The sequence below is a fragment of the Juglans regia genome, chromosome 13, assembly GCF_001411555.2.
Source record: "Juglans regia cultivar Chandler chromosome 13, Walnut 2.0, whole genome shotgun sequence".
In the NCBI taxonomy this organism is placed as follows: domain Eukaryota; kingdom Viridiplantae; phylum Streptophyta; class Magnoliopsida; order Fagales; family Juglandaceae; genus Juglans; species Juglans regia.
This window is the reverse complement of record NC_049913.1, coordinates 17503106-17530084: the sequence shown is the minus strand read 5'-3', so window position 1 is coordinate 17530084 and position 26979 is coordinate 17503106. Positions and strand designations below refer to the sequence as shown.

Sequence of the window (26979 nt, the reverse complement as noted above, 5' to 3'; positions counted from 1 at the left end):
CAACTGCAAGGACATGTAAGGGTCATTTGCAAGGACAATAGAAAAGAATGAGTCACTAATGGAGCATAGAGTATCAATATTCAAGAGCAGCAAAATGTAAAAACACCTATGTAATTGTGACGACCAAGACTTTATAAGCTTTTTGTGTATATATATATATATATATATATATATATATATATTTTAATTGCAACAGCAGCCCAGTTTCTGCCTTCATAGGAAATTATGGTTTGAAGCCCAATGGAATTAGGGCTCACGCCTAACTCAAGTTCTTACATGCCACTTGTTATCCAATAGAGTTTATGCTTAGGACTTGATGAATCTAGATGGAAATGAGGGAAGAGAAGTGAGAAGGATCTAGGGTTTGGTCTTACATGCCAACCATAGAAGATCATCCATCTTCTTGCCACGTGTCACACATGTAAGAAGGTTTGCTTGTGAGAAAAAGTTTTGTGACACTTGTTACTATGGGAGAGAATTTCTAAAAGATGAATGATGAGGTTATGGAAAAGTAGAGTCTAGGGAAAGCCAAGGGCCTTGCACGGCAACCATAGGAGAAAGGAAGAAAACATTCTTACTTTTTGCCATATGTCATGCATGCAAAAGAGTAGGTAAAAAATTTGTCTTGGAAAAAGGCAAAATAAAGATTGGGAAGAAAGGCCTACATGCCTAGGAGGATTTCTAGAAGAATCTTGTATAAGACACCTTGAGATGGACGGCTAGGGCAAAGGAAGTTGTGCAATTTTGGACTAATGACATGCTTGTCCAAAAAGTTGGTGAAAGATCTCCTAAGGAAGAGAGGGATGTTGTAACGCCCCAATAGAAGGCCCAAACCACACGGCCTATACTCCAAAAGGACTAGTCAATGATACAATTGGAGCCCCATTAGAACCTTATAAAGAGTAAGAATTTCTCCTTCCCAAGCAATGTGGGATCTCATACACCACCTACCCTTACTCATATCCATATGGGGTATCACAATCTACCCCCCTTAAATTCCCGACGTCCTCGTCGGGCCCGTCTATTATAGGTGGCACGGCTCAAGTCCCACATTTCTGGTTGGGATAGGCTCTGATACCATTTGTAACGCCCCAATAGAAGGCCCAAACCACATGGCCTATACTACAAAAGGACTAGTCAATGATACAATTGGAGCCCCACTAGAACCTTATAAAGAGCAAGAACTTCTCCTTCCCAAGCAATGTGGGATCCCATACACCACCTACCCTTACTCATATCCATATGGGGTATCACAGATGTTGCCCGTGCACACACACACACACACTCCTCACATGCCACCTGGCACACATGCACACATGTAGGAGATTGAGGAAAATTGCTAGCTTGACAAAGACCTTTTAGCCACAAGATTCATTGAGTCACGCCACTTGTCCAAAAGGGAAGTGAGGCTTCGGTTTTGAGGAGGCCACGCCACTTGTCCAAAAAGGTGCATTTGGTTTCCAAAGTAATCAAATGATGAGCTAGAGGAATAGGCCATGGGGTGACATGCCACTTGGCATCCATGCAATGAGCTTGGCTCATGCAAGAAGCTTTTTGAGTCTATAAAAGGGAGAGGAGCCGAAAACTCTAGTCCTTTAGTCATTTTGAGAATTGCTCTTGTGGTGTTTGGCCATCACCCTTTCTCTCCAACTTTCTATCATTTTTCTCACCGTCCAAACACTCTTCACAATACTCTATTCTCATCCAAACATTCTTTCAAGGATAAGCAAAGTAAGAAGATACTTCCAAAAGAGAATCATAGAAGGTATGAAGCCAACATCACCCTTCCAACACACACACGCACGGTTTCAAAGGGTGGAGTTTCGGTTTCTAGCAAAGCTTATCTAGAACTTATGTTCACACACACATTTGAGTTAGAAAGAGTTGGCTCATGTTTTGAAAGGTTTTTCCACATGAACCTATGTTTTTATGCACATGGTTAGATTAAGGTTTTTCTTCAAGAAAGAGAGATACAACCCTACTTGTTTTAAGCCTAAAAGCATGATGCTTTGAGGATGAAGGTCACTACTCTAGTATCTCTATGAGCTAGGGTTTTGTTGTAGGTAAGTTTCGGACTCAAGGAATGAAGGTCTGAATATTGGAGTCTTTTCTTGGAAAAGGATATCTAGAGCACAATATTTGAACACATGGATTAGGATTTTTCTTGAATGATGAACCTAACTAGTACTATATGTATTTTCAACTTGCTTGCTATCTATTACTGATTTTTTTGTAAGTAAACCTCTAACTTGTACTTGAATATTTTAGGTATATGTCATGAGAACTTGTTGGTTGATTCGGTTTTATGTGATTATATGTGACATTGATATTTCTTCCATATGTTATGATCTTTTCTTAGCCTGACTCTCTCATGTATGAATAGAATAGTCTAGGGGTTGTAAACATGTTATGAAAATGGAATAAGAAGCCATCCTAGGGTTCGGTTTGCATTGTGTTTGTTTTGTATATGAATGTTTGTTACTTAACCAAATCTAGTATGAGACTAAGTTCAAGAAAATGCTTGTCTACGATCCACTGTTTTAAATTTCGTACTATATCGGCCGGTACGGCCGAAATTTTCCGTACCGGTCGTAACAGTACCGGCCGATATTTCGGCCTTCCAATTTTTTTTTTTCATTTTTTCAAACTACAAGCTTATTTTTTTACCCACAATTCAGACTAGGCTATTTATAATTTATATATATGTATTTATATATAATTTATTCATATATAGACTATTATTTTGAAATATAATTTATATATATAATTTATTCATATATCGACTATCCCGAAATGGTACACGAAACGGTACCGGTACCGAAATATTTCGTTCTAGTTCCTTGACCGATATGGCTTCCGGTACGGTATTCAAAACATTGCTATGATCACTAAGGTGTTTCGGCCACCCATGAGTATTCATTGTTAAAGGTTTTGCTTAACACATTAGAAAATTCTAAGTTCATGAAAAATTGATTGGAATGCATGTTTTCAAGTTTAAAGATCTCGGCTATTACTATGGATAAAATATGATCTTTTTGTGATTGAAGTGTAATGAGCTAAGATCGATTCTTGAGTGTGCTAGGACTTGTATGTTTTGGTCACTACATGGAAAATATTGAATGTATGCTTTTTGATTGATATGGAATGCCTTAGAATTTTTATAAAGGAACATGTTCGCATGTTCTAATATTTTCAAGCCATAATGCGAAATGTATTGGAATTGCATGTATGAATATCATATGGTTATGATGAAGCATTTCGGCATTGCATGTCTCATGAAGATTCTAGGTTTCATTGTCATGTCACATGCATTGGGATTGTGAAAAATCTTTTGAAAAGAAAAATAGTCATTTTTTAAAAGAAAAGTTTTTATCACGATCCCAAAGACTGTGACGGGGGAATGTCTTAGTGGAACTCTTTTGTTCTCTCAAGAGTGTTTAAAATGGAGGAATACCCCTTGGGTCATCGAAGTATTGTCAATTGATCTTGAATGGTTCCTAAAAGAAAATGATACTGGAGCGGGATCACACCTAAAACTAATGGGTGCACTACAGTGAAGGCGAAAAGCGAGCTGCTGTAATATGAAAGATAAGACGTAGTCACCTTTGTCAAAATAACTAATGGTTGATGCAGTAACTAGTGGGGAACACATGGTGCATAGGGGATCTGTGAGGTATCCAAATTTATGTTAAAAGTTAAGAAAGACCTCGAGCTCACAAGTATGTTAAATGAACAAGTATAAAATAAAGAAAAAATATTTTGAGAAAGAAAATGTTATGAAAGTCATGTTTTACACGATGTCTTTTGAAATGTCAAATGCATAAGTAAAGTCTCATGTTCATACATTCATTGTTAAGTTTGCTTTCATATACTTATGATATTTGTTACATGCTATTTGTTTACTTACTGAGATTTTTCGAAATCTCACTGTTATAATTTCCACTATCATTCCCCTATTCGGAATGGTAGAAGTTATGCTAGGTACGCAAAACCCTTAGTCATGGACATAATTTGTGAAATAGTGGAGGATGAGTTCATTGTGGAGGCTTTTCATCAATCCACGCTATAATTGCTTAAGGTTTGAGCTCAGCGTCTCAAGAAAGTTTTGGCTAACCTCAATGAGGCTAATGTTGGGGTTTCATCTTTGGACCCTAAGGGGATTTTGAGATTTAAGCACAACATGAATTTTGTGTCGAGATATCTGGAGCAAGCTAAAAACTTTGCTGTAGAAGCTAAGGAAGTTGCTACAGAGTTGGGATTGCTAGATTGGGACCATCGGAAGACTAGGGGATGTTCTTAAGTTTACTTGAGGATGGAACCTTGGTTTTGACCCACACCACTTTTGGGAAAAGACTATTTTGATGATTTGATGTATTGGTCTCGTGTTTTATGAGTTCTTTTGGAAACTCTTAACTACTTTTGATGACACTTGAATATGAAGTATTTTGAGATTTTATGTTCTTCGGTACCATGACTATTGTTCTATTATTTGACTTAAGTTGACTTTCCGCTGCGATATACTACATATTGCTAGTTATTATTAGGTGTATTGCATCTTATCTGTCATGTACGAGGGGCAGGTAACCCTGGTGTTGCATGTCTCGGCGTTTCAGTTTCTGCCAAATCCCAAGCGGGGGTTGGGGGCGCCACAGTAATGAAGGAGACTGAAGTAAAATTTAAGGGAAAACACATATGCAATGAAGGAGCCTGAAGTAAAATGAGGGCTCTTGGTGCTTACAAATTTGTATGTAAAATAGAGCTGTAGTTTGTAAATTTATTTGGGCTAGATTTGAGTAATGCATCTATTTGGGCTACATCCAAGTCAGACTTCACAATGCATTTAATTATATCTGTCATGCATTCCATTATCTACACAATCTATTTGCTTGGGGAGATAACTCACAATCACTCACTGATTTCTAAGGGTTTGATACACAAAACTGGAGGCTTGAACTAAATTATAAATTAATTCAAAGAGAGAAAATAAGAGAACTAAAAACATATAAAAAACTGAAATATTTGGAGCAAACAGAGCAGAAAACTAATGACTCATGTGCATAAGTGAAATATTTGGAGCAAACAAATGGTTTCCAATACCTAAATCCTGATGAACTCCTTTTGATGTTTAACAAATAGAGCAAACAATTCTGGTTTGCAAACAAATGGAGCAACCAAATGTTGACTTTCCATCAACTCCTTTTGATTTACAGGAAACTAACTTCTGATGAATTAATTCTTTGATGCAGCTTATAAAAAAAATAATATTATTTGCTGCTACTTTGTTGTTACAGACTTGACTAATTGTTTACTATAACCTAATTAAGGCTTCCATGCGGCCGGACATTTCTCCTTTGTGGAGGCTGCACTTCAAGAAAAATGTCGGTTTACTTGCATCAAGTATCTTAACATATTCAAATACATCAATTACACATCCTACTAAAACAACCTTAATTAAGCAAGATTGTAATACCAAACTTATATTCTGAAAATTTGGAGCATAACAAAAATTATAACTTGAGCGTTTTAATGGAATGGCAACAAGGGATGCACCCCATCACAGCTAGCACTGGCCTAGGTTGATCCTTTTTTTTTTTAATACAATTTTTTATATTTTTAAGTACTTTTATTTTTATTTTCATATTTTCATAATCTCTAACAATCATTTTCATTTTCGATTTCATTTTCACAGTGTTTGCCCACATATAACATCATCACAAATTGTCACAATACATCAAAATTATCATTATAAATAGATACAAATACACAATCTTAATCATTAGACCTTAACACATGACGGTCTAAAAATACGCCAACTCGGGCACATTGCATATGACGGTCTAAAAATAGCCCTCAGGGGAGGAGATGTAATTTGTGTATTAGAAGTAGTTTAGTTAAAATCTAGTTAGTCTAGTTATGAACTAAGTTCTGTTAGTTCACTTAGTTTTAAAATTATTTTTTTCCAGCCTCAATTGGCTTGTATATAAGAGCACACATGTACTGGTTTGTGTTAATGAAATAATACAAAAATCTTCCAAACTTCTCAATTCAAGATTTAACATGGTATCAATTGAATTCTTTCCCGCGTAAACATGTCTTCCTCTGTTGCTTCTTCTACTCTTCCAGCGGATCCTTCCAATCCATATTACCTTCATCATGGTGATAGTCTAGGATCAATGCTAGTTACTCAGGTTCTTACAGGTGATAATTATCACTCATGGCGCCGTTCCATGCTCATGGCATTAACTGCCAAGAACGAAGTCTGCTTCATCGATGGCTCTGTTCCTTCTCCTCTAGATACTTCTCCATTGTTTCAGTCTTGGACTAGATGCAACAACATGGTACTTTCCTGGTTACTTAATTCTCTTTCTAAAGAGATTGCTGCTAGTGTCATCTATGTCGATTCTGCCATGGAGATGCGGTTTGATCTTAAAGAGAGGTTTTCTCAAGGCTGTGGCCCTCAGATTTTTCAATTGCAAAACTCTATTGCATCTCTTACATAGGATGCTCGTTTTGTTAGTGCTTTTTTTACTCAGATGAAAGGTCTCTGAGATGAATTGATGAATTACAGGCCTCTATCTGTTTGTTCATGTGGGGGTTTATGCACCGCGATGGACATGCATCAACAGGAATATGTCATGTGTTTTCTGATGGGGTTGAATGATTCTTACTCACATGTTAGAGGTCAGATCATTCTCATTGAATCCCTCCCTCCTATCAACAAGGTTTTCTCTCTTGTTCTTCAAGAAGAACGACAACGTGACATATGATCTATTTTGATTCCAAGCATACCATCCCCTACTCTTTCCTCTTTTGTCAAACATGTTCACATGGCCAAGACTTCCACTTGCATACCTATTTGCTCTCATTGTTCCATTCCAGGGCATACTGTGGACAAGTGTTTTAAGTTGCATAGATATCCTCCTAGATATTGATCCAAAGGCAAACCCTCCAATTTTGTCCCTCCTATACATTCTGTACATCAAGTTGCCACTTCTGAATCCAACCCCTCGATGCCTCTTACTCCACAGCAATGTCAACAGCTTTTGTCTCTTCTTCATCTTGAGTCCTCAGCTTCCCCCTCACAAATAGCAAATCTGGTAACATCTCCACTTGACCAACTTTCTAGTAAGTTTTTTTTCCTTTTCTCCACTTTCTATTTTTTCAATTAGCAAAGCACATGTCAATTCAATTCCTCATGATGAATGGATCATCGACACTGGTGCCACGGATCACATGGTCCATTCTATTTCTCTCTTCAATTCTTTTCAACCAGTCCATAACTCGTTTGTTAAATTGCCAAATAGAGTTTCTACACCAGTTTCTCATATTGGCTCTATTCATTTGTTCTCTCAACTTGTTTTACACAATGGGTTATGTGTACCTTCATTTCACTTTAACCTTATCTCTGTCAGCAAGCTCACTAAATCTTCTTCTTGTTGTATAACTTTCTTTCGTGATTGTTTGCTTCATACAGGACCTCATCCATTGGAGAATGATTAGGAAGGGTAAAGCCAAAGAAGGACTCTATTTACTACAACAACCAGATTCTCCTGTTGCTTGCTCAAAAGATTTATCTTCCAATTTTGTTTTTGCTTTATAGTCTAGTCATTTTACTTTGATATTTGGCATAAGAGATTGTGACATCCCTCTCTTTCTACCTAGAGTTTAAAAGGGGCTCTCAGTCTCCTCATTTCGTCGTTTCCAACCCTCAGCACTCAGTCCTCTCACTGCTCTCAGTCTCCAGCGACGCAGCGACTCATCCCTTCCAGCGTCCGCAACTGCGCAACCCTCCACGTCCCTCCGTTTCAAGCCCTCGCTTCCACTCCACTCTCCAATGGCATCAACATCGACAGCTTCCTCAGCCATCCCCCTCATTTCGTCCTCTCCACTCTCTAGATAAATTTTTTTTTGTCTAATGTTATTTCTATTTTCTTGATTGATGATAATGTTGTTTACCATTTTCTTAGATTGTTAGATGATTCTATTGTTTATGATTTCTTGGATTGTTAGATGATTTTGCTGTTTACGATATCTATTTTCTGGATTTTTGAATTTTGTGGTTGCCTGGTTGGATTGAATGGTACATTTGATTTGAGCAATTTTTTTTTTTTTTTTTGAAGAGATGCAACTGATTTCCAACAAACCGCCAAACCGACCGTGAACCGACCAACAACCGTAACAGCCGGTTTTATCCCTTACACGGTCGGTTTTTGGCCCGTTTTCTTTCCCAAAATATCAGTATCGGTCGGTTTCGATTTGTGCACAAAACCGAATCGAATTATTGGCTTGTATAAAAGAGCACACATGTACCGGTTTGTGTTAATGAACTACAATAGAAATCTTCCAAAATTCTCAATTCAAGATATTACATTGTGTAGTACATGAGAAGGGTTCTTCGTAAATTATCCCAACCCCAGATGCAATACCCTAAAACGACCGTGATAGAACCATCCATGTCGAACCTGCAACAAAAATGCATATTATGAATGTTACCTAATGACACACTAGAGGACAGAAAATAGATTGCCAATGCATGTTTAAGCAAATTCTATCTGTTCTTTAATTGTATGGGGAAAAAAAGAACAAGAGGAAAACAGGAGGCATGCTATTATGGAGCAGCAAACCCAACGTGGAAATGTTCAGATTTAATTTTCCCCAAATTAAAAAATATAACCTACCATCAGAGCGTCAGAAATTCTATGTTTAGAACATTCACTGTGATAGAGGCTACAAACGTAAAAACTAAGAACTAGTAACCAGATGGATTTTTCATCATATTCGAATTTGTACATGAATTCCTCCCAAAAGCACCAAAAGACAGAATTTAGTTTCCAGTAGAAGTCAATCTACTTCAAAAAATCTTATAGATAGATTTAAATCCCATAAATTGGTCACATTTAACTCAACTCAGATACACAGGGTTTTATTGAGACTCATAATTTGGTCACACCAAGTTATCATCAAAGGCAATGCACGCATGTCCCTGCAAAACACAATCAAATATAGAATAATTTGTGCGTTTATTGTGTAAAGGTGTTATTGTATGGCATGTGTTAGAGAGAGAGGGGGAGAGGGAGCTCACTCCTTCCAACCTAGCTGCCTTGTGAGAGAGCTTATGACGAGGAAATACCCATCTTCTACACGTTTAGGGACCCTATTAACAAGCCTTATCATGGGTTCCAAGCAATTTCCTTGCTCAATTCATATAACAGAGCAGAATGACAAACGACTATTAAACCGAGCTGTTGAACTCGGATCATTAACCTCTTCAAAAATATATCAGATTTTGGACTTCAAAAAAATAGCCGTTGAATCAGAAAAATATTTAAGCCATTTAAAACTGGAGATTGGGGATAAATCAAGAATTGGAAACACAACCAACAAACATAAAGAATTATTAAAAGAAACTAAAGGGTTAACCAATGAAGAAAGAGAAAGGGAGATGAAAAAGAATATATATCAGAAGAGACAGCTTGGGCACATCACGAAATTGGTCGATAGGGAACGAAACAAATTGCCAAATTCTTTGCTGTTGATGAGCTACTAACCATACAATTGCCACACAAGTGCATTCATAGTGACACAAATAGTAGCGAAAATTCAAAATATAATCTTTCCAAAGGAAAGCTTCTTTTTTTACTTGTGACATTGGTCCTGATCATAGAATTCCATCATATCCAACATCAGAATATTGATTAATTGCATAAAATCAGCAAACTACTCCTATGGAACAACCAAATGAAGCAAATATAATGCCGATGAAACAAAACCCAGACCAGAAATTTCAAGTCTTCAAATCATTCAACGAAAAGAATAACAAAAGATAATAGAAAGAAGCTAAACTTCATGGAACACAAACTAATATAGCCGAGCATTAAGCTCAGAAAAAATGAAAGTAACCCAATATAACCAGCATCAGAACAAAGAAAGAATACAATGCAAATCAAGGAACGAGGGACAGACAAAAATCCAGAACGAGAGAAATTACTCATGATGTGAGAAGCGTAACCTGTTTTGGATGACACAAATCGCAAAACACAGGGCGTTTGCGCACGTTGGGGAGACAGAGAATGAGAGAAAGAGAGACAAATCGCAAAACACAGTATGCTTGCACAAATTTCACCCAAATTTCTAGATTCACAAATCTCACACTCGAATTTCACCCAAGAACATGAAACACAAGAGAAAGAGAGGAAGAGAAAATGAAACTAGTGAGAAGGGGCTTCGGTGTGAGCAGTGCTGGGGAGAACCTGGCGATGGGGACGAGTTGAGTAGTGTGCTGGAGAGAAAAAGCATAGGAGGATGGAGAGGACATGACGTGCCGCGGGAAAGAACAGATGAAGCACAGTTTCCCTGAAGGAAATAATAAAAATACACATAGGACTATGCTATAGTACAAGCATATATGACTAGTGACTTTGCGAGATGAATTTATTGCAGCTGATATGATGGATGAATTTAATTTGACTAATTTAAGAGTCCTGCTACGGCCGAATTTAAGATCTAAAAGTTATCTCGAAAAGATTAGTTTTTTTTATATATTTTTTTAATCATTATAAATATTTAAAAAAAAATAAAAAATTTATAATATTATTAAAAAACATTTTTTTAATCATTTGATAAAATAAAAAAAAATTCTATTCAAGACATTTTGTAGATCACAAATTCCAAAGCATTTCTCCTAATTTAATATAGCCCAAATATTGATAATGTTAACTAGACTTAGTTTGTTTTCAGAGTACTACTATGAGTTTCAAATTTGGGATTCAAAAACGGTTTCGAACATAGGTTTTTTTTTTTTTTTTCATGTATTTTTTTAATTATCATAAATATTTTTTTAAAAAAATAAAAAATTCACAATATAATTAAAAAAAATATTTTTTAATCATTCAATAAAAAAAAAAATCCCATTCGGGATACTTTTTAAATCCCGAATTTGAATCCCAAAGCATTTTCGTTGTTTTTATAAATAAGATAAATTAAAATTAAAAATTAAATAAAATATTATAAAATATATATTTTTTAATATTATTTTTATTTTAAAATTTTAAAAAATTAAATTATTTATTTTATTTTATATAAAAATTTTAAAAAATTATAATAATTAAATAAAATAAGATAAATTGAAAAGAAGTGTAATAACTAACAAAGCCTAAGTTCCTAAATTAATCGCTGCAATATTTGGCAAAGTGAGTGCCACTACTCCAAGACGATAACGAGAGACACCAAAAGTCGCACTGAAGGAACTCGCTATCCACTCGTACAAAAACTCTTTCACGCCAAACACACGCCGCAACAGATAAAGCAATGAATTTCAAAATTACAAAATGCCTCACGGGTAGACGCCCCGATCCCACACCCAAAATTTCCTTTTTTTTGTCTTTTTTTCCTCATCGGCACATGAGAGTAAATAAAATTTTGTCAAGTAAAGAGTGGTTACACCATTAACTACGAAACAAATGTTGGCAAAGAGAAACGGGGATATAATTTGTAACACACATGATAGATAGTGTTTGGATAACTAGAAAATATAAGAGAAAATGTAAATAAAATTGTCAGATTTAAGGATGACTTAGTCTCCAAGAGAAAAAAGATAGAGATCAGAAATAAGAAAATATTGCATTAAGATTCTGGATGCCTCTTCAGAGCCAAGTTGCTCAGTACATATAACCCACGTATTGGGCTTGAGCTAACAATAACAACAAGATAATAAGACTAGAATTTGCAACTAGTTTATGCTACGGGCCTAGGCCCACTACCTATTATAATCTAAAGATCTAGTAACATAGTCTAAGGCCTAGCACACAAAGGTAAAAGTAGTAAAATGATAGAAGGATAGTCCATGGTTTGGATTGGGCCCACGTTACTCGGCTTGTTACATTGTCGTCCCCTTCAAGAACCTTGTCCTCAAGGTTAGAAGCACTGATGCAACCCTACTACTCAGTCCTTATAACAGACTTTCCCATATTTTATTCCACAGTCCCAAATGAAATCCTCCCTCTTGCTCTATTGCATCAAGAATCAACTTGACCGTCTCATTAGCAGCCTTGTAAGGCACAAGGGTGGCATCAATACCACCAATAGTCTCTAATTTATCTCTACACGAGGCTACTAACAAGTAGTAGTCATTGCCATAAAAACCCATTGTGAGATACATGCGACCACCCCCAGGGTAAAAAATGAGAATCCTATTTTTCCTAATTTTGTCACTCTTCTTTAGTTCCCTTCAATCCCTGTGTAATTAGCTTTCGAACAACTAGTGACCCATGGATCTAATCAACAAATGGGACTCTATCAGGAGATACCAAATTCATTGCCTCTCCTTTCAGACCAACTTGATAGGACCATTTTTGCAACGAGGTTTCATCAAGACCATAAAGAAAAATTGGACCAAGGATTCCTGTCCACATCTATATGCAACCCAAAGTTTGGTAACCCCACAACTATGTTGAGTAGTGCAATTCTATTTCTTCTTGCATGTAGGTTGATTGGTCCTGCAATTGTGAATTGCCTCTGTCCCCTGGTCCCAACGGCTGATCCTGAACATTGCCCATTGAAGAAGATATGAACAACATGGTTAGACAACCCAGGAATTGGGAGGTTCGTTTCCAACCTCATAAATTCCAGGAGGTTACAACCCTCCATGTCTGGTGTGTAAACATGGCTAGGCTCTCTTCCGCTATCAAAGGGCTCAAAATTTCCTTGAGTTGGGAAAAGATTAAGTAGTTGAGGAACAAAGTTCTTATCTCCTAAATTTCTCACATCAAACCCACTTTCCCCTCCACACTTCTAAATTCTTTTCCAACCCCTTCTCCACCACTTTAAATTTATGGGGCTCTTTCAATAGCTCGATGGTGTGTCCATTACAATTCATTCCCAAATGATTTCTTTCTCTTCCTATGTCAAAAGGCTTGAAAACAATTTTAAGTGGCAAAAAATAAAGCAGTTGAGGGGCAAGGTTTGTATCTACTGAAACTAGCAACCCCAGACATGTCCTCCATTTTCCTTTCAATTGTTCTTTCAAACCAACACACCCAAAATGGAAGCACTCTATTTTGCAATTGGGATTATCACAAGCAACCATCTCACCGTTGCTAACTTGGTTACATAAACAGTCAGTAGGTTCATTTGGATCCACAGTTAGATCTAAATCCATACCAGAAAAGTTTGCAACAATTGTTGCTGCTGTAGCCTGGCGTGTTGTTGAACTCAATCTTGGTCCGTTCTCCGGTTGTTCGGACTAGTTCATTGTAAGAGTTTCAGCTTTCTGTTTTTCGGTGACATATGAAAGAGAGAAGCTTGACGGGGAGTCGTCAACAAAGTGGGAAAGCCATTCAAGCTCTGCCAAATCATCATCAGGAACGACAAGTTCGCTGGCGAGATGAGACTCAGAGTCAGCAGTTCCAGAGAAATGGGTGGAATTGGAACCATCATCGCCGGCTCGTTCCTGGGAGGATGAGCCAAAAATGGAATCTTTTACGAGTTGTTCCTCTGGCAACTCTTGTTGCATCGATTTATCCTGCAACTCTCCACACAAACTTGATTTCAATGCTCTCTCGTCCACGCACCACTCCCTTTCTGTATACACGGGACTTGTAGTTGCTTTCTTTGCAAGTCCCTTTGAGTATGATGTATCCTTTCTGGCTTCAGAACCTTCAGCTACGCAAACTCTCAGATTTTTTGGGAGAACTCGAAAGGATAAAACCCACCTGGCAACTGCATCCATGTCGACATGATCGAGCGTGGAGAGGATGGGAAAAAATCTTAGCCTTAGCCCTAGGAAATGGGAAAAAAAGAATTAATCGATAAAATGAAAATGGCGTGGGTTTACGAGTTGATGGTGAGGAGTCGGGAATATGAAACTCAATGCCACTGGATCAAATTTCCATCTAATGGCTAGGCCTTCTCTTTTTATTGTTAATGAGTCTTTGTTGCAAGGGACAACAAAGAATGGAGGAAGGGAAGGACACGAGATTTAGAGGGAGAAATCAGAGAATGGAGGAAATGATTTTTGGTTTCTAACGAGATTTATGGAAACGTGAGAAAGAGTAAGCCGAGCGGGGATTACTACCTCCTTTTCTTCCATCTTTGCTGTATATTTCTTCTCTTCTTGCATGCAATAGAGTTGGTTTTCTAGATTTGAGAACTCTTCATTGAAGTTGTTCTGAGAGCATTGGTAATGAACTAGCCATTGCCAAGTCTAAATTTTGGCTAGAACTTCAAGTTTTAGCTATACAATTAATCTTTGGCTAGGTGAATCTACATTTGACTAGCTATCTTAAAGTCAAAATAATAATATAATATTATATATTTTAATAATTTTTTACATTTATTTTTTAATATTTTGCAAATACATTCTATATATCAATTAATAATTTAATTTTTACTTAAAATTATGTTTTCCAACTATTTTCTTCCTCAAACTAATTATTAGTAGTAGTGTGCCACTAAAAACCAACAATATACACTGGAATTGAGAGAGTACCCTGACAAGAACAAGACAAAGAAAAGCAACAAGCTCCCATATATAATCACAACCTTCTGTCTAGAAGTCAGAACATCTTCCTCCATATATATATATAACCACGCATATCCAACACAAATTCAACACAGTTTCTACCACTACTGAACCATGTGTTCAAAACACAAATCCAATAAAAAAAATTACAGTTTATATCAACACAGTTTCTACCATATGGAGAATGTCCTAATTTTGTCAAAGCATGCTCCACTTCTTCACTGACCTGTATTTATGAAAATAGCAGAATTAATGAGAAACCTCAACATAGTTGGGCCAAAGTGGAAGTATTGATGCTTAAGAAAAGCTATAGACATAATTCAAAATTGCCTATACATGTGAATGTACAAATAATTAGAGGAGACATTACACGGCCAGATGACTCACTACCATTCTCTTGGTAATATACTCACATAATACCAATCTCATTCACTAACTAGTCCTCACCTCCCAATGAAATTCCCCATATATACATGTACACACATGCATGGTCAACTGTTAGGATTTGAACCCATGCCATAAGACTTCACTACGCAAAGATATTATAGAGATCGCATATAAGACCTATCACAGTAATAGTGAATCAATTAAATTAGCTGATCCCACCATGAAGTGGCCTAGAGACATATTCAATTAAACATAAATATCTTTTATGTCTGTGTTTCACCAATATCCTCTGCCTGTGTTTCACCAATATCTTTAGAGATTGTAAACAGCTACAATTAACTAATGTTGGCATAATATTTAAGACGAGATATGCTAGAGAAAAAATTGCTCATGCAAACTACCATATAATTAACAGATGAGAAAACATCATTTAAGGAAATGCAGCAAGCTCACCTCATTTAACTCGTTCAGAAGAGCTCATCTTTTAGAATGACCAAGGATGACCCAGCTCATCCCCATGCTCACTGTCACCACCTCATCTCCATGCTCACTATCACAGAGACATGGGTCTGCCTTTCCAATGCCTTGCCTGCATTCTTTTTATTTTTATTTATTCTTTCAGATCGACCAAACAAGAGAGGCGTCAACTCGTGATTTAGATATACAACAAAGAGAAAATATCTTTCATTTTCATCTCAATCTCAGTCCATGCAACAAATCTGATAAAATTACCTCAAATTCAAGTCTCAATTGTTAGTTATTACACAAACCCTTGAGCAAATTTCAATGGCTTCATCCACCCAGAGAGGGGAAGAAATTTGCTATAAAATCTCAAATCTGGATGCAAGTGCGCTTTCTAAAGCACTTACCCAAATTCTTCCAAAAACAGAAAAAAAAAATAAAAATAAAACAAAATATGGGAATGCCTAGAAAACTTGGATGGAGAGAGTTGAGAAGAGAGAGCCCGAGATGTTTTTACTAATTAAAAGTTCCAAACTTTCCATTCCATCCATATTTTCCTCCACTTTTTACGCATCCAAACAGACCACTTTCCTCCACTTTCTCGGGAAAATTTGTTGCTAAAGAAAAAGAACAAGAAGAATACGAGGCCACAAATCAATCTCTCAGTGCCCCTCTATTTTTATTTTGTAACCCAGCAAACAATAATAACAAGAAGAAAATTCACAAACACCAACTGAAGAAAAACTAGCAACGATAATAACCAGAAACTATGACTTCCACAAAAATGCACAAACACCAAATGAAGAAAAATCCATCGCACAATAGATTGATACCCATTTCACAAAATCATACCCATTTCATACTCAAAACCCAAACTGAGAGAAAGTGTTGTGTTCTTGAGCCAAGCTAAGAGATAGAGGGGAAATCGCACAACAGTGAAGATCGACCCAGGAACGGAGAGAAGAGGGAGAGAAGAGTTTCTGAAGAAAGGAAAACAGAGGGAAGATGGGGAGTTTCTAAAGAAAGGAAAACAGAGGGAAGAGAGGGAGTTTCTGAAGAAAGGAAAATACGAGGGAAAGAGAGAGGGACAGTTGGGACGAAACAATAAAATAAACGTTTGATCTTTCAACAATGGCTCGCCAACTATGGCCAGGGAGGTGAATTCACTGTAGCTGAAAGTTGAGAAATTATGCATTTGGCTAGTTCAATGTAGGGCTTTTAACTCAATAAAAGCCAAAATTTGGACTTGAATTTGGCAATGGCTAGGCCATTGCCAATGCTCTGAAAATCTTCAAGGTTGTTCTTGACATCTTTGAATGTCTACAAAATAATATCCAAACGTTGCTGTGATTGTTTGACTTGCTCTCTGATGTTGAGCAAGGATGAAATAATTTTTTCTATTTCCATGGATTGATGAAGCCGATGCCAAGGAAAGACTGGCTCTGGATACCAGTTGTAACACACCTGATACGTAGTGTTTGGATAACTAGAAAATATGAGAGAAAATGTAAAGAAAATGGTCAGACTCGAAGTTGACCTAGCTTCAAGAGAAAAAAGATAGAGATCAAAAATAAGAAAATATTGTATTAAGGTTCTGGATGCCTCTTCAGAGCCAAGTTGCTCAGTACATATAACCCACATATTGGGCTTGGGCTAATAGTAACAACAAGGTAATCAAACTAGAATCTGCAACTAGTTTATGCTAAGGGCCTAAGCCCACTACCTATTACAATCCAAAAATCTAGTCACATAGTCTAAGGCCTAACACACAAAGGTAAAGTAGTAAAATGATAGAAGGATAGTCCATGGCTTGGATTGGGCCCATGTTACTCAGCTTGTTACATAATTACTGTGACATTTAAAAGACAAGATCATTTTGCTAATTGTTATGTTGAATGATCAAAAGTATATTTTTAATTCTGTTCTATTCTAGTTAGAATGGCCAAAATTTTCATTTTGGCGTAATACTCGATATAATACATGCTCATTTCGCTCCGCTCTAAACTACAACCCATTTCGATCAATTCCGTTTGGAATTTACATTTCAGACTACATCCATTCCAAATTATTTTAATGGCAAATTCATAATTTTGTTTTTAATTTGAATAACATTTTTATAAATTTCAAATATAGATAGGACTGTTCATCCGAGCTGGATTTTTTCCTAGCTCGGTCCTGAACCCGGGCACTTGTGTTTTGTTTAAAGGAGTTAGTTAAGGGAGTTAGTTAGATTTGTTTTATTATTTTTATTATTATTATTATTATTTAAGAGAGTTAGTTAGATTTGTTTTACCCATTAAACTATGGCACTTAGTGTCATTAATAGTTAAACTTAAGGGTTAAGTATGGGTGGTTTAGTAAACAAGCCCATTAGTGCTACACTTAAGGTCCTTAAATCTTTAGAATGTTATGGGCTAAGACTTAGAAGTCTTGAACCAACCCTTATAAGAGTTTGTGGGATAGCCTTAGAAAGATTTAGCTCAAGTGTGAGAAAGGCATAAGGCCTTTTGGGCCTAACTTGGTGTTAGCTTTGACCCATGACCCATTTATGAGAAGGCAAGCCTTTCAAGTCCCATCTTTGTGGGTCTTGAGGCCTCTCATGACCTCTTAAAATCTAAAACCAAGGCCTCCCATCAATCCACACCCAAATCCCAATAAACCATGCAACTCCCTCTCATGGCCTTTTTACTAAATCTATAAGATTAGTCTTGATCCTCCCATCAACCCACACCCAAATCCCCATAAACCATGCAACTCCCTCTCATGGCCTTTTTATGCCCAACAAGGCCCAAAAGTCTTGTCTTGCAGTTTCACACTTCTTTTTAAAATCCACATATACCATACCATTGGCTTCCTCAAGCCCATATTGTACCCCACATTGAACTTAGGTTAAGAGCATTAATCAACTTCCACATGATTATTGATCTCTAAACCATGTTTTAACCTTAATTTCATTTTTAATTATTTCTCACCTTTTTTATCTGAAATTTATTATTTTTATTTTTGTTTTTCATCATTCTTATACTAAATCTATAAGATTAGTCTTGGTCCAACACATGTCATTAGAGGTAAAGATATGTCAATGCCCAAAACATCACAATCGGTACCTCGATACATCACTTGGTGCATTATACTAGTTCAGCCCCTAGTCCACGCCAATTACACATTTTTCTCAAGGAAAGTTTTGTCTTTTAAACCCTCACAATAGCCCCCTTAGTTCAGTTGGAGTGATGGTCGTTTTGGCTCCAAGGAACCACGAAGCCAATCGATTTGTGAGATCCATAAATTTTTGTGTTTATAATTCATTGTATATTTTTATTAAGAGTGTTATTTTATTTATGGTATTTTATTTATGTTAATTTTAATTTTATTTTTATTTTTGTGTGTGTTTTCGGGTTGGACTAGTTCTTTAATTGTTGTGTTTTTATGGGCTGTGTGTGTGTGTGTTTGTTTTTGGGCCGTGTGTTGTGTGAAGCCCGAAGCACAATCCTTTTGAGTTCTAACCCAACCCATGTGCGCCTTTGAAGCCCAGCCCATGCATGTGTAAAGCCAACCTGTGTAGTGAACCCAGCCCGTGCGGATTGTAACCCAGCCCCTCCCCCTTAAATTGCTTACGGCGCAGTTTTGAGGAACCCCCTAGGGTTCCATCGTGAACTTCTTGCGCCGTGCACTGCTTTCTTCTACTTTCTTCTTCTTCCTTCTTCTTCCTTTAGTTTCTTTCTTCCTTCCAGCAGCTGCTGTGAGTCACCTATTTCACTTCCTCCTCCTCCTTCCATTTTTTCTTCTCGGTGTCGTTCGGCTAGAGATTCCGAAAACTTGCTGTCAAGCCATTTCCCCATGGCCACCACCTCCTTCTTCCGTGAGCATCTTTGTGGCGTTGGGCATGGGCTCCATATGTGTTGTCTTTGCCGCCGAGCCACATGTCCGTGCGAAGTCATTTCACTCCTCCATGGCTTGCTGCCGTTTTTGTTCTTCTTCCACTCGTGCGACACACATGCCTCGCAAACCGCCATGCTTGGCCTATATATAGGCCACGGGTTCTACAAATAAAATCTTTCGAGATCATCATCTTCTCTCTCTCTCTCTCTCTTAAGCTTTTCGCATCTCTTGGTATTTTGAGTGTTGTTCTGTAATTTTTGTGTTGAATCCATGAGCTTGTGAAGCTTTGCCGAGCTCTATTTGGTTCTTAAAATTGTGAAATTTCACTCGGTTTCTTGGTGAATTTTGTACTTGCCGTGAGCTGGAGTTTTCCATCCTTTTTCATAGACTGAATTTTTCCTTGAGAGAAACTCACCAAAAAGCCACTGTCTCATTCTTGAATCACTGTTACCGTCGTTGTGCTGCCACCTTGAACAACGTCCTTTTCGCTTGATCTTCCAGAATTTTCCATCTTCATTTGTATGTAATTTTCCACTTTTAAAATAATATTGTTGTAATTGTCATATGTAAACTGTAACTGTTGGCATGTTGGAAATTGGGCCTTGGACCGTTAAAGTGTTGGGTTGTGATTGTGGTTGGTTTTGGTGTTGGGCCTTGGGCCAGATTGGAGGACGGGATTATGTGTGTAGTTGCTTGTAAATTGTATTTTTGTATTATTGTGAATTTGTAAATGAGACATTTAAATGTATTCCAATAAACTGTTGTAATGCATATTTATCTTTTTTAATAAATTGTGTTTTGATGTCACGTTGTCTGTTGAGATTTGAGAATAAATATGTGGGTGCGTGTGTATCACGACCCTAAACCGAGATGGGACATTATCTCGGTAGAGCTCCTCTAGTCACTCAGGAGCGTAACAGACTAACGTGACGTCCCATGAGTTGTCGATGGGTGATGACAGGAATGGAAGAAACGGTAACGCTCTCGTATCGATTTAGTGACCTTTTGGCTGGCGACATTAGAGGATGCTTGGCCATGTACGCGCTGGGTGCGGAGCTGGGCATCGCTCGTTACGTAGTTTCATGCACGGAAGTTACTCGTGGTGTGATGATGAGAGCCAGGGTGTGCGGATGGTCCATAGGGGAGACTGTGGTGTATGCATAAGTTCATAATAAAGGTTTTGACTGGGTTAAATGAGATTTTTGGCATGAGTGATTAAAAGTGTATTTTTGGGAAAAAGGAAATGAGGCTTTGTTTTTCTGCATATTTATCCGTATGGGGACGCGTGATTTCATTAATGTGCTATAAATCTCTTGGATGTTATTTTTGGTTAATTACTTGCTGAGATGTCATAATCTCATTGTGGTGTTTTACCCTACGGTTCCGTCTTATAGTACCGTAGAGTCTGACGCAGAGCCCGAGTATGAACCCGAGGGATCAGCTCCGCTGGAGGTTTGAGTTGCTGAGATATTTTTCAGTGTTATGAGATTTGTTTTCCTTATGTTATTTCCTGTCTTTAATTTATCTGTCGGATGACTGTATAATTCTTGTAAAGTTACTTTACTGTTTTTGAACAATTCTGATACTTAATAAAGAAAGACCCTTTTTATTTCTCCATTGTGAATATTATTTTTTTTGTACACTTATTGCATGTTGTACACACTTTGAGCACTGGTCGTTGGGGTGCGTGATCCGTGTGGTCATCATCCCGGTGTCACGAACTCTACAAAAATAACATGTGGGAGTCGAGAGCGCCATACGATTCCATTGGAGGCCTAGTTGAAGTCAAACTGAATGGCTTGTGTTTGGTTGCATTTCTGCGCATGGCTGAGCCACCACCACATGCCACCTCCTTCCTCCTCCAATCTCCAATCGTCCCTCCAGTCATCATGGTGAACCTTGACTCAAGCCACCCTAAATAGAGCCAAAAGCCGATTGGCTTTGGTGTAAAGCCTCACTTGGCAACCCCCCACGTCACCCTCTTCCATGGACTCCTCACTCATCATCTTTTTCGCAGTCCATTCATATACCTTCCACCACTTGAAAGGCCATCAAGAGGTGTCATTGAACATACACAAACCAACCATGGAAATAAAACAAGCAAGTATTGAAAACTGCCCAACCTTGAAGATCCCTACCCGACGACATCCAGCATGACATCACCTAACAATCCATTGCATTTTGTTTTGAAATGTTGAACCAAATTTGCCCCTGCACCCATTGCCTCATTGCAACACCTAGTCTGAACAAAATCATGAGGGATATGTCACTATTCACCTGCACAAGTGATGACATAAAGCTGGAAACTTCACCACCTCAGTCCTCCGCCCACTCCACCAATCACAAAGCTCTCCTCCAGCCAAGGCCAGTGTCCCCCTCCCCTTTTGAAGCCTATAAAAACCCCTCCACTCCCTCATTTCTCCACACCTCTTCTCCAAGCTTTCGCTTGAGTTCTTGAGATCTCTTCTCCTCCTAGTGTGCAAGAGAGTTGAAGCCGAGTGGGTTGTAAGAGTGATCTTGAAGTGAGTGAGTTTGAGAGCTTTTGAGGCCACGATTTTTGTAAGTATTCCTGTTTAATCTCTTGCTAAGTATTATAACATGTTAGGTTTTAATTTATGTCATGAGAATGAATTTTGATTAACTTTAAATAAGGTTTAGCATGCTAAGTTCAAAACCGGGTCAGATTCGAAGTTTTGTTGGAATTAATTATGTTGGGTTGAATTTTTAGCAATGGAAGTTGGTATAATTTTATGATTTATAAATATATTATAATAATTTTGGAGGGTTTAAATTTGAGGTTGAAAACATGTCATGATAGATTTTAATTCTATCTTGTGTTGATCATCCAAGCATGCACGGTTTTGATTAATTTGTGCATAGCTTATGAAGTTTTGATTTATTTCACCTAGACTTGAAATATGAGCATTTAGAAAACCTTTTTGTTGGGATAAGAAGGGAAATGCATGATTTACTTCCAGTTTTTGCAACTTTTCTTGATAAAAAAAGGACTAAGAGATATCATGCATGCTTAAGGACTAGTTTAATAGAGATTAAGGTTTTTAGCCATGATTAAGTATTGGGATGAATTTGTTCACCTAATATTAAGCTTTTAACATGTCATTAAGGAGTATAGTAATTAATTTCAGTTAAAGAAATTGAATATGCAAGCATTCATAAGGGTCAATAGTTGAAAGTGCACTTAGACATAAACTATGGTGCATGCCATGGGTTGACTGTATTTGGACTAGTTCTACTTTGAGTTTTATAATTCTAAGGGCATAGATGATTTTAGAGTATAGAATATATGACGTTTTTGAATTTTGGTGGAATTTAGAGTTCTTTTGCAAATAGTGAAAGAATTAAGGCCTTAGTGGCAATTTTTAAAAGTTTAGGAGTATTTTTGTAAATACCAACTCTTGAACCCTTTTGATTATGAACATTGTCCGTAGTAGTTCAAATCCTAACTTAGTACAACTTTGATTACAGTCGCTACAATATTTTTTCCAAACTCCGACAGTTTATAAGTTGGCCTCTAACTTACACCTTGATAAGTTATTTATGATTTATTGATAAATGCCACATTCATATTATAATTGTCATTTTGAGCATGAAACATCATGTTATATGATACATTGAGTATATGACCACTTGCATGACATGTGAAATTTTCATCATTTTACCATATTGCATATAAATGTCATTTTCACATGAGCTTGCTACATATGCAGATGTCATGAACTGCATTTTTTAAGCATAGCATGAAAATAATCTTTATCATGACCTCAAAGGTTAGGTGGAGAATTATTCTAGTGAAACTCCTCTGTCCACTTTGGAGTGAGTAAAAATGGAATAGTAACCTGAGTTGACGAAGAACAGTCAATGGGCTTCAAATGGGTTCTTTTTAAAGAACGTTGGAGCGAAGTCAAATGTTATGACACCTAAGGTTGGTGGGTGGACATGTTATGATGTTATGATGATGTTATGTTATGCTACCAATGTATTGAGAACCAGTCTGCAAACAACGTAGTTTCAACATGAGTTGTACTACGGTTACCAACAAGTATTCACAGTGCATATGAGGAACTGTAATGATACCATATGTTATGATGTTAATGATATGATTAAATGTGACTTGCTATAAATGATGAAACATTATGATGAAATATATGTTTTTTGATAGTTGAAGTGAAAAATGTTCTCTGAAAGAAAATGTGTATCTTAGTTTTCTGAAAATGTTGAGGAATCTAGATGGGAGACATATACTGATTTTTTTGCATCACATGCATTTCATATTTATCATTCACCATGCATAATTTATCTTTGTGCCTGTTGGTTGTCTAACTTACTGAAAATCAATAAATTTCACCCCTTGTGGACCCACTATCATTCCACTCAGAATGATAGAAGTTGTGTCAGGATCTGGCAAGGACGGACCAGATGGACTAGTGGACCCAATTGATTGGAAAGGAGCTAGATCTTGACAAAAGATTAGACCTCATTTTGATATTTATAGCTCCAGCCCTTCGTGCATTAGAACACATGAAGTAGTTGATTTAACCATGGAAACTTATTATCAAGAATAATTGTACTAAGATTATGCTACCTTATGATTTGAACTTATGATGGTTATGAATGACATTGAGATGTTTTAGTTTATTTTGGCATAACTTTTATTTAGTCACCCTTATTCCGTTGCGGTTATTGCATACTTCTAGATGCATTTATAGGATGCATTGCATATTAGTTGTTATGAATAGGGGTATGTAACCTTATGTTACATGTCACGATGCTCTAAATCTCCGTTCCATCCCAAGCGGAGGTGGGAGCTCATGCATACATTATGATGTTATTGTTGATGATGACTTTAATGATGATGAAATGTTATATTTTTAAAAGATGAATTGGAAAACGTTCTCTTTAAGAAAATGTGCATCAAAATGTTTTGTCATATGACTTAAAAGATTTTTGAGAAAAACTGGATGGGAGAATAATACAGGTTTTTCTACATGTATACACTTCATATTTATCATTCATCATGCATAATTTATCTTTGTGCACGTTGATTGTTAACTTGCTGAGATTTCAAGGAATCTCACTGTGGTAGTCTCACTACCATTCCCCCTGAAATGGTAGAAGTTGTGATGCCCACAAATTCCGCTTGGGATCGGATGGACATCTGAAGCGTCAGGACATGCAATACAAGATTACCTGCCCCCGTTCATGACATATAAGATGCAATGTTCCTAATATGCATCTAGCATTATGCAATATTCGTAGCGGATATATATTTTTTTTAGCAATACTATGCACCAAACTTATAATATCCCAAATTCTTACAATATACTTCATACATAAAGACATACTAAACAATTGAGATCACAACACTAGTCCAAAATGGTTGTGAACAGAAGAGTACTGGAGATTGAACTCCACAAAATACAAGTAGTAACCTAAGGCAACTATATCTAAGTCGCACCGTCGCTTAGTCGACCATTTCTAGTTGGTCGATTTCCGGTTCTCCTTCAGATCCTGTAACAAGATCTACCATTCGGGGGAACTGGTAGTTGGGACTATCACAATGAAATTTGATTACAAATCTCAGCAAGTTAACAGGAAACTTCCACACAGGTTAATGATGCATGCATGGCAGTAAAAGAATGAATGCATAATCAAAGTCATAAGTAAGCATAACATAACTTGACTTATAGCATGACATAAATGACATAACTTGAACTGAAATTAAAACTTAGCTTGACGTGACATGGCATGTACGTGAAGTTAAAACAAAACATGGACAAGCAATATAGCATGAACGTGAACTTGAAACATAACATGGACTTGAAACATAGTATGAACGTGAATATATATAATTTGAACATGAACTTGAACATAACATGAACCTGAGCATGACATAACATAAATGTGAACTTGAAACATAACGTGAACGTAAACATGACATAACATGAACATGAACTTGAAACTTGACATGAACGTAAACTTGAAATAACATAACGTAAAACATGACTTGAACGTGAAATACATGAACTTGGAATCTTTTTCAATAGACTTAATCATAAAGTGACCATATGGGTGCTACACGGGTCCTCTTGAGCCGTGTGTCCCTGCTGATTACCGCATCACAACACATGTGTCTATACCAGCTGTGAGTGCGTTAATACGTACTCCACAGTTGTTGTGGCCCCACATATTCTACCTGTCACAATTGCTGTATCTCACGTAGTGTATGCTCCATAGTTGTTGTGGCCCCATACTTCATGCTCCACAGTTGTTGTGGCCCCACGAATTATTTGTGCCACACTTACTGTGGACATACGTAACATAATGTGTGGCTCCATTGGCGTTAGTGCCTGGCGCGCTCTAGTGACCAACTAGTTAGGCCCCATTTGCAACCTGTTGACTGTACTTCGTCAACGCAGGGAATTTCACATCTATTTAGACACTCCAGCGTGAACAAAGGAGTTCCACTAGAATATTACCCCATCCTAGCGCTTAGGGTCGTGATTGACATGAGTAACTTAATGGCATACATGACATCTTGTAACGTGACGTAACATGAACGTGACATAAAAGACAGAAGTCTTGACGTAGCATAACATGACATGAACATAAGACGACATACATGACACACTTCAAGACATAAATATAACAGAGAACATTTCATAACATGGCATACATATAACATGTTACATTTCGTAACATGGCATGCCATATAACAAACAACATTTCTTAACATGGCGTAACATGTGACAGTGAATATTACGTGACATGAAATACATGTAATAGATGACATACTTAACTTAACATGACATACTTGCAATGTATAGTAATGTATAGCAATACGTGACATAATATCTTGTGTAACAAATGAATAATTCATGACAAAATAAATTTTGTGTAACAGATAAATAAGTAATGACTTGGCATGGCACATATGATAACATGTATACATATAATTTAGTTCCCTTACTTATCACTCATACACATTAAACTGATAGTAAGTTAAAAGCTAACTTACCTCGATCTTCGCGCTTCTAGACAAAACTCAAGTGCGATCACGAGAAACTGAAAGTAATGATTTCTAAAAATTAGAACTTAATCACTAATAATTAGGAATATGGAAAAATATCAACTTAGAGTAAAATTACCATTTTACCCTCTACATGTGGAAAAATGATCATTTTACCCATAACTTAAGGATTTTGCATCCTAACTCCAAAAATGTCCAAAATCTACATACCTTATGTAAATTTTGTCCTAAGCTCAAATATCAACTCAGAAAAATTTAAAACTAAACACAACCATTAAAACTCTATAGGGCCGAAACTTACAAAGACTATTTCCTTTGATTTTTTTGTTGTAATTCTTTCAAATTTCAAAACTTATGGTTAAACCAAAATTTTTCTTCTACTATACTCATAACATATTCCTAAGAATAATCATGTTTTTAATCATGAACAAAAGTCATCAAAATCACTAAAACCATACTTGAACTTTTTGGTTTCTCTTCTAAGTTAAAAATAGATTTTTGTTTCTAACTTGTTTTGATCAACCTCTTGATCCATGACTTATATAGATGTGATCTTCAAAAAAAAAACATCACATGGTTTAGAAAGGTGTCCTAAAACAGATACAAGCATCAAGCTTAAAATCACATGGTTAAATATCACCTAAAACATAAATTTAGCCAAGAACATCATCACTTTGGCCTAACC

The 26979-nt window shown here is 36.9% G+C and overlaps 1 protein-coding gene across 1 annotated transcript; it reads left to right on the top strand.

Annotated features, from left to right (window-relative positions):
• The first annotated feature begins 6089 nt into the window (after positions 1 to 6089).
• LOC108987434 lies at positions 6090 to 6500 on the top strand. The gene has a single exon (XM_018960355.1). The coding sequence runs from the start codon at positions 6090 to 6092 to the stop codon at positions 6498 to 6500; it is 411 nt and encodes a 136-aa protein (XP_018815900.1).
• Positions 6501 to 26979: the final 20479 nt, after the last annotated feature.

Bases quoted from the DNA above. Each gene is read 5' to 3' on its own strand.
- LOC108987434 (XM_018960355.1), top strand. From the start codon at position 6,090: ATGTCTTCCTCTGTTGCTTCTTCTACTCTTCCAGCGGATCCTTCCAAT.